Raw genomic sequence first — 9,269 nt, 5'->3', positions numbered from 1 at the left:
TGTTCGTGACCTATTTGCCCGAAGCCGTTTAACACGAATATTTATTCATTTTACGTGATTTTAACTTGATTTCAATTAATTTCTCCTACTAATTAAGGTCGCCATGGCATTGATTTACGTATTCAAAGCAATTTATGCAAATGATTATCCTTGATTGATATATATATATATATATTGCTGAACATGAGTCAAATTTTAATAGGGTTATGCTAAATAATAATGTGGGCGTGACATATTGGCTTCGATTAAACATTAAACTCTGCCTGTACTTTTCACCGCTGGTGGTCTCTAAACCTAAGTAAAAGAAAGACGCTTGTTGGTGGTCTCCAAACCTGAGTAAAAGAAGATGGTTATGGTCGATAGATCAGTGTAAAACTTGGTCAAATTTTACAGCAGCTTCTTGATATAATATTAGACTATTATGGAAATGGATAAAAACAGTGAGGAAGCAAATCCAAAGGGTGATAATAATAATAATATTACTGAAGTAATCATTTTCAACATACACTGTAGATACTCAGAGAAGTTTGAGAAAACTTCATTCTGCAATGAAATCACTCGTGACCAAAGGCAGTTTCCAAAACTAAGTTACATAAACAGTGTCATTATAAGATATATATAACTAGCCAACTAAAGGAAAAGTGAGAAATCCAAAATAAGAAGAAAATAAAATAATTATAAGTACTTTTAGTTGACAAGAACTTCGAAAATTACTCTTTGAATTTGTTCTTAAACTGGGTTTTGATCATTGGATTGAAGGTTTTTCTTGGCAAGATTGTGCTTGTTGTTGTGCATCCAAACCTTTAGTACTCTTCTTTTGACCCCAACTTCTTGACAGAATTGTTGCACCACGGATTCTTCTTGTTTTTGTATTTTCCATCCAACTTTCTCTGCAAAGTTGAACATTTTCTCCTTTTGCTCTTGAGTGAATTTTGTTCTGAACCTCTTCTTCACCAGCTGAGGTGGCCGGGCCACCATCCCACCACCTCCACCGCCACCGCCGCCGCCGCCATCACCTTCCTCCTGCTCATCTGACTCCGAAGGCAGTGACCCCATGTCGTAGGACATTATCATCTGATGTGGTGCCACTGCTCTAGAGGAAATCAGTGACCCAGTATGGTACCCTAATGCTTCAGACCCCAAAATCCCCTTGTGGTGTCCTACAAAATATTTCCTTCCCACTCTTGGATTTTGATAGAAATCACTAGGAGAAGGCTCCCCTTCAACTTCTTTTCTGTGGAAGTTTCTGTGGCAGTTACAGGCTGAGCAAGTTAAGGCTTCTAAAGTGCCCTCTTCTCCACTAGGCATAAATTCTCCACAGCCATCAGTGGCGTTACCACCCATGGAAGCTGCATGGTTTTTAAGGCACTCTCTGTACCTAACCATTTTCTTGTACGGCACATGGTCCTCAAGCATGGAGGATATGGGGCCATTTGATGGCATTTGAAGGGATGCTGAAGCTGCAGGTATAATACGATTGTGGGCTGCAGAGTCATGATGGATCATGTGCCCATGGCCATGTCCCCCACCATATGTGATGTTTATTGGAATTGGAATCTCCACTTCTTGACTTGGCATTTCCATTTCTAGCTCCCCTCTCTCTCTATCTCTTTGCCTTTTTTACTATGTTTTTTCTTTTTTTGGAGACCAAAAGAGATTGAACAAGTCACAACGGCTAAATGATTAAATTAATGTAGTTGGCTGCGGACTAAAGAATACCTAAGATGTTTTTTCTTTCTTCTCTTTTTGGAGCAAACGCTACAAAACTAGGAAACAAAACCTTCGTCAAATCAAAATAAACAAATATGAGTGTGGATATTGACAACAGCTGGCCATAATGAGAACCTATCCCTTGTTTCTCTCTTCAAATACTTCACTATCTGTATTTCTTGAGAAGGAATTGAACTAAATAGAGTGAAGGGTCAACACTTACTCATTACAGGGTTCCTGAAAGAAGAAAATGATGTTCAAAAGTTAGAAGGTTATATGTAAATTGTAGTACACACAGCAAAGAAGAAGAAAATGCCCAGAAAATGATAATCTTGAAGCTAAGCAAACACACCTTCAATGGCAAAAGACAAAAACACTTAGAAATGGTGTTTTCAGAGCTAAGAAAATTCAAGGGGTTTTAGAATTAAAAATTGTTACTAGTGAAGGTTATGAAGAACAGAAGAAGAGAGAAGAACAAGAAAGAGAGAGAGTGTCTTGCAGGTTGTTTGAGAAGTGAATGAAGGACAAAACATGAGGTTATAGCTGTAGTGAGGAGCATAAAAAGGGTTGAGAGGAGAGAGTGAGAGATGGAAAAAAGCAGATTTTTTACGGACAAAGAGGAATCACCAAGTGAGTTTTAGAGAGTAATAAAAAATAAAAATAAATAAAGTGGGGTTTTTGCTACTTTGCATTTGCTTCGCTTGCACTACTACCAGGCATCAAGTTCAGGCCATATAGAGAGAGCAATGTGTGTGTGTGTGTGTGTCAGAGAGACAAAGGAAGAATTGTGTGTCTGTGTGTGTGTCAGAGAGAGAGAGAGAGAGATGATCTTCAAATTAATTTAGCAAAATATAGCATTCCTAAGAGTAATAACAACTAAAGTTTTGAATTTTGCTGAGTTCAAATATGTAAATTGTTACTGTAGGTTGACAGGCAAGAGCTGTTGGGGAGTTGTATCTTTTGCTTTACTGGATTTCTTTAGGATAACACAAATTAACATCCATTTTAGGGTACCGAAGGCTCCGAACAGGCTTATGGGTTCATTTCCCGAGTCACTCATAGTCATTACTGTCCTCTTAAAACTTCCAATCTTACACGACCATTAAATGTGTAATCTTATTCAAAAATTCCTCATACATTCACAAGGAATAATTTAAAATATATCATAGGATCATCCATTGGTTTTTTGGAAAAAGAAGAATGAATGAGATAATAAATGGTTTTTAGAGAAATTTTACAAAAAAACTCATAATTTCTTGGTCGACGTGCAAATCCTATTCATGCAATGCTTTCTGTGTCTCATTATGTCACTCATGATATATTTACAATGTTGATTAATGCAAAACTACCCCCATAAATACGAACTCTGACTCATGTATCTCATGTGATTATTTATTGGACTTAAAAATTGTCACACCTTATTCTGTAAAAACTTAAAAACCCAGTAAGGTCACAAATTTAATAATTGACTAAAAAAAACACTATTAATTTACATTATGTTTATTTGAAGTTGTCATTCGTCCACGTTCAACTTAATCCAAAGCTCCAGGATCAGGTGATCCCGATTCTTGAACTTGAGTAATCGTCTCGACTCACAACAATTCAGTATGTCCTGGCAAACAAACCGCTCCAGGCTCCTCATGGTTTTCTAAAAGAGACTTAACATAAATTAAGCACCGGTATTTATGAGATCATTTTCGTGTGTGTATGTATATATATATACATGAAAATGATGATGCTGGATAGATGGTGTAAATCCAGGGCAGAAGGTGGCTGTGATTATTGTGTTTTTTTTAGCTGAAATTAGGAAAGATGAAAGTGGATATTTCTTGTGGCAACAGACTTTCCAAGGGGAGGAAACTTGTCATAATTTTTCGCCAAAAGTACTTTTATATGTTTGTGTAGGCATTCAAATACTAATTTATTCTTTTATTTAAATTGTGTGATTTTATCATGAAAAGGAATACTCCATGTGACAATGATGTCCTCTTAGAATTCAAGTTTCATGGAATTTCATTTCATCACATGAATGGTGGGATCTTTCATAAATTCATATTTTTTCCCCTATTTTTCAAGCAACTTGATTTTCTAATTATTTATGAATCAAGAATTTACCAAAGACATGGTTCTTGATAAATCTATAGAACGAATTCTCATTTTGAATCGAGCAAATCCTTATTCCTTGTATCGCCTTTCTTGGCAATGCATTGTCTACGAAAGCTTAAGAAAATAACAGTTGCAACCAATGATAATATTAGCATTTTATGTATAATAAGTGATCTTTCTGATTTATTCAAAGATTGGTAAAGGGCATTTACAAGCATAGTTGATAATTAATGTAAATTTATCTTCCTATAAAAATGATAATGAATGTAAATTTGGGCCGTTTTGCATTGACACGCACCCCTTGAAATCGCTGTGTTTGGGAGCCAGCCACCAGTTTTCTTCAGTTTGGTAATTAGTACCTGAATTGCTTTATCTAAATGACTAAATCCAAAGCAAACTATTTGAAAGAGGGCAAAAATAAGTTCTTTTTATCGAAAGTGTTAAAGATCTCGTTGCAACTAAAATCTTGTTTAGACTTCGAATCTGCAGTCACATTTACGTCAAGTGAGTTGCAAGTATGAAAGATAAAGTAACAATAAGTGCATCAATTGTGTGTTCAAAATAAGTTTACCGGATTTAGTGTCATTTATAGACGTCCTTATGTATGATGTGATTTTGCATCATTTTTTTCGTATTAATTTTTTACTTTGTGTCAATATTTCCAAGTTACCAATTTATTAGGAGCTCAATTTCTTATTGGAGCTGAGTAATTAAGGGTACAAGTGAATTATAATAGTTCGGACTTTGAGTATCATTATCAAATACTCTATTTTTTATACTCTTTATCAATATCTAGTCGTAACATTCTTTAGTACGCAACTCTTTTTGATCAATTAAATATTTTTATCGAAAAAGTCTCAATCAGCTAGTTCGAAAGAAGCTGTAAAGACGCGAAACGGTAGATAAAACAAATTAAGATGCTCTATGTACACTTTGGTTGAAAACAAATGCATCTAGCACTTGGATATTCTTTATATAAAAACAGGAGAATTCTCTTCATTAAGTTATCCAATTGTTACTTTATTCTTCATTATCCCTTCCTTTATTCCACAATCCAACATGTATTTAAAGACTCTTTGTTTCATCTTTAGTTTTTTTTGTCTTCACTTCTCATCCATATTCCATTTGTAATTATCCATTTCATTGCCTTCCCCGTCTTTAAGTTTTTGTTTATTTTCAATATTTTTTTAAGAATAAAATAATATTTTAAAAAAATATTTAGAATAATTTATTTTTATTAATGAAATATTAATTATCATTTACAGTTATTTACTGATCCCATGAAAGTGTTTGTTCAACTTTCCACAAGCTAGAGAGAGTGGGAAGGATTGGGTTAATAATGGTACTGCATGAAAGGGGCCACAGAAATAAATTGTCACAATTTTCAAGAAACTGATGACATAAATAAAAAATTTTTTTTCTTAATTTTAATTTCAGAAGGGAGACATTTATCTTCCATCCCAGTCATCTGCCACACCAATTCTATTTCAAAATTTATAATTTAAGCAATTTCCATAACAAATATAGATAAATGATCCCTTAAGCAATATTGTTTCTTAATTTATGTTAAGTAAGAGTGACATGATATATCATAGATCATTTTCGGACAAGTATATAATCTTGTTTTTACTTTAACACATATCTAACGTAATAAATATACTATTATCAAATCTCAAGATTTGAAGGGTATTATCCTCAACTTGTTCGTATGCGATAAGTTGGGAATATGATAAAAAGAAAATGCAGTCAAGTGCATATATTGTACTTTTCTTTTTATTGTTCATGAACACATTTTCAATTGATTTCAATTAATTGAATTTTCGATGTCATCGTTTGTGACTAACTCCGGTTGATGATGAGACTTTATTATTACAAAAAGATTATTTATCTAGTTAAAATTATATATTGAACAATTCTTTATCTAAAATAATTCAAATTTGTTTAATTATTTAACCTAATTTTGTGAAATTTGATCACCTTGGAATGGCAGTCTAACTTTGATTGCATAGTTTGTTTCTCCTTTTTCCCTTTTACAGGGGTCAACATGGTGGGTAGATGTGTAGTTTGAACCAACAAAATATATATTATTGTTGTGATTTTGGTTGTAATGATATGGGACAACCTTTTTATCTACAAATTAAAAAAATCATGTTTATTTAAAAAAATGTGCATGCTTTTGGCTTATAACTACATTTCCTTTAGTTACTTTTTTTTTCTGATCAAGGTTTCATGCGGAAAATTGTGTTTGTCAGACCATCAATTAGCTTTTCATCATGACTCTTTCCACACTTGTATCACTCTTTAAACTACACATGCAATATAATCTATGGATATTTAAACTTTAAGCCAAATACAATTTCATTAAAGAAAAAAAATAAAAAAAAGGAAGAAGAAGAAGAAAACGTAACAATTTTCTTCGCTATCTTTTCTAGTTCCTTATTACATGGCATCTTTTATGTGAACTTACTATGGATGTCACGTGAAGTGAGTTGTTTGTTGGCTCGGCTCAACCCATCAACGAGTCGATTAACTAAGTTTTCGTACGAGCCAACTCATCATAAGTGGGTGAAATACAATTTTTATGAAAAAATAAGAAAAGTCAAAATGACAAGTTGATGGTGTTATCGAAGTAGAGTCAAATAATTTTATTATTATTTTTTAAAAACTAGTTAGCTCACGCTCTGCTTGCCTAACGGGCAGAGCCCTACTCGACGGTGAGTGAGTCGAGCTCGATTAATTCAACATCTCTCGGGATACCTACATGCTATTAGAGGTTCTAAATCTAGACGGTACTCTAAATAACGTCTATTTTTTTCTCTATCATAACACCTTGACAAAATCTCTTATAATTGATTATTTTTCTGCCCAGATTAATATGAAAACAGCTTAATCGAGTAGCTTAAAGAATAATTGAAATGGAAAGTGTTGGAACTTTGGTAGCTTAATCATTAAATTATCGTTAACAAAAGTATAACTTTTGCCGGTTGCTCTTTATTTATTTTTATCAAGTATGTTATATTGATCTTGAGCAAAATACAGGACATATATTTAATCACAAGATAAAAAGCTCAAATCCGTAAACAAAATTTACTTATGGTATATCCAGTAGGAACTAGAAGTTAAACAAGAACTTGCAAAACTTGCTTAAAAATTGTTGGGTGATATTGTGTCTTTCTCACCTCCAAAGTTAGCTAAAGAGGTGAGGCTTTCCCTCACACTTATAAACTGAATATCAACCTCATCCACAATCGATGTGAGACAATTTCAACAATATCTCCCTCGCACATTGAGTTTTGCCGGAAATCAAACACATCTCTCCCCACACATTGGGTCTAGCCGGAGGCCAAACCCGTATCTCCATGATTGTTGGATCGGAGAATTGTTGATAAATCGGGCTCTAATACCAGTGTTGAGTGGTCTATTGGGCTTCTCTCATCCCAAAAGCTAACTCAAAGAGATGAGACTTTTCCTCACACTTATAAACTGAATACCAACCTTATCCACAACTAACGTGGGACAATCTCAACAAAAATTACATGCAAAAAATGCAGCTTATACATATTGATAAATTGAGTGTATGAATATGATGAAGCTTTCCTATATTGAAGTATGATTCATGCTTAACGCTTTATTAACTTCATACGCATTTCACCACCTTCTCTCTCAAACGTGGAAGTGGGATAATGTTCATACTTCCACAAACATAGTAGCTCATTTTTTTTTTTTAATTGTGTTTCACTTTTTGGTCTTTGTTTTATTTTTGGGTTGGGGGCTACGAGAGGAGAGGACGATATTGGAAATTGAGGTTCATCTTAAACTGTCAAATTTATTAGTAGTCCAGACTGTTATACATCAGAGTGGAAAAGCTCTTCTCGAGATCTTGCTCCTACCCTACTCATTAGTATTGTTGTCTTAAGAAAACTTGTACCCATCTCACCCTCTACAGATTTCTTTGCATCTAAAACGATTTAAACTCAAGGTCTCTATTTTATGAGACATTTAAATTGAATGTTTTGTTGAATTAGTATCAGCTATATTCAACTTCAGTGTCTTAGAAGGTAGAGATTTTGAATTCAAATCGTTGATGACGCGAAAGAAATCAGTTGACACAATCTCTCCCATAGAAGTTGATATGACTAGAGCAGGATCCCTAGAGGAGGGATCTTGACCATCACTGACTGATTATCAACTTCATATTTATACAAAATAGAGTTTTGAACTTGAAAATGTCTCATAACGCAGTGATTAAAGTTTTAAAATTTGACTACTCATTTGAACTTGTTGATTTAAAACTTTTAGACTTTGATATCATATTGAGTTTTGAAGTACTATCTTAAATAATCAGCCATCTTAACATAAATAGTTCAAATCCTTGTAAATTGATTATTATTTTTATTCATTGTAAACTTTTTATAGGTTTGAGAAGAATGTTACTTCTCTTTATCCTTGGGTTCCTTAAGATTAAATTTTTCTGAAAAGAGCATTACTTTGCTTATAGTCATAGGATACTGAAAGCTGTCAGATAATTATTTGTCTCAATTTCTACTCTTGGATCTGAATTGCAGGATTTTCTCCAATTCACTCTTTTTCAATATTATTGCAATTTTTATTTTTATTTTTATTTTTTGTTTATTTCACATAAACATAATTTATTCAAGTGTAACACTTTCTTCCATTTTCTTACTTTAACCTTTTTGTATCTACACTCTTTGCTAAAAAAATGGAACAATACCTCGTTCATTTCTACATTTCATAACCCATATTATGTACCATAGTAATAATAATTAATATTAGTTTCAATAATTGAGAAAACCAAAAAAGTAAAATATAAATACAGTAACATTAGAGAACATTCTTTGTGCTTTAAAAATTTGTCTGGATACATTAATTCATGCAATGCAGGGAAGGCATGAGATTCAAAGAAAAAAGGACAAATACATAAAAAGACTTTCCTTCCTTTTACACAATCCCTTCATATGTTTCATTTTCATTACCCCACAATCCCACCCCTCTATTCAATGATTCACTATGTTTTCTTAATTTAAAATACAATTAAATTGAAAAAGTAAAAAAAAGCATTTTGCTTTGAATCCATTCCTTTGCTGCATTTACAACTTTATTAGACGCATGAAGATTCTTTATGTTCTTCAAACGCAATTCGATCTTTGATCGTTTTAGTCGGTCTACTCCATTGGGACATTGTGCATTGGCGGAGCAGATTTTTGAGTTAGAGGATGGACCAAAATAAAAGTTAATGAAATTATGTGAAAAGGACAAACTTAACAAAAGTTCGATTATTAAATGTTAAGACTAATTGTGCAAATTTTCAACAAAAAAGGAAAAATTATAATAGTGTCGAACTCTGTTCGCGACTACTAAGCCCCGTTTGGGATCCATTAAAATGAGATTTTGCGAAAAGATGTGTTTTAGAATTGTGATTTTTTGGAGAATTT

General features: G+C 33.1%; 1 protein-coding gene across 2 annotated transcripts; it reads right to left on the bottom strand.

Moving 5' to 3' along the window:
• Positions 1-184: 184 nt before the first annotated feature.
• LOC111381924 (zinc-finger homeodomain protein 4-like) lies at positions 185-2,396 on the bottom strand. 2 transcript variants are annotated; one of them, XM_023005778.1, is made up of 3 exons: positions 2,063-2,396; positions 715-1,947; positions 185-332 (listed from the first exon to the last, which is right to left on the bottom strand). In XM_023005778.1, the coding sequence occupies exon 2, from the start codon at positions 1,582-1,584 to the stop codon at positions 730-732; it is 855 nt and encodes a 284-aa protein (XP_022861546.1). In that variant the 5' UTR covers positions 1,585-1,947; positions 2,063-2,396; the 3' UTR covers positions 185-332; positions 715-729. The 2 variants fall into 2 exon arrangements, with proteins under 2 accessions (XP_022861546.1, XP_022861543.1); XM_023005775.1 differs by lacking the exon at positions 185-332 and having other exon boundaries at positions 463-1,947; positions 2,063-2,395.
• Between the last annotated feature and the right edge of the window lie 6,873 nt (positions 2,397-9,269).

Source organism: Olea europaea, chromosome 3 (genome assembly GCF_002742605.1).
Source record: "Olea europaea var. sylvestris chromosome 3, O_europaea_v1, whole genome shotgun sequence".
Taxonomy (NCBI): Eukaryota; Viridiplantae; Streptophyta; class Magnoliopsida; order Lamiales; family Oleaceae; genus Olea; species Olea europaea.
Note: the sequence above shows the minus strand (reverse complement) of the source record. Positions and strands in the feature narration are given on the sequence as shown.

Excerpts from the sequence above, each read along its gene's own strand:
- LOC111381924 (XM_023005778.1), bottom strand. The coding sequence starts at position 1,584 with ATGGAAATGCCAAGTCAAGAAGTGGAGATTCCAATTCCAATAAACATC.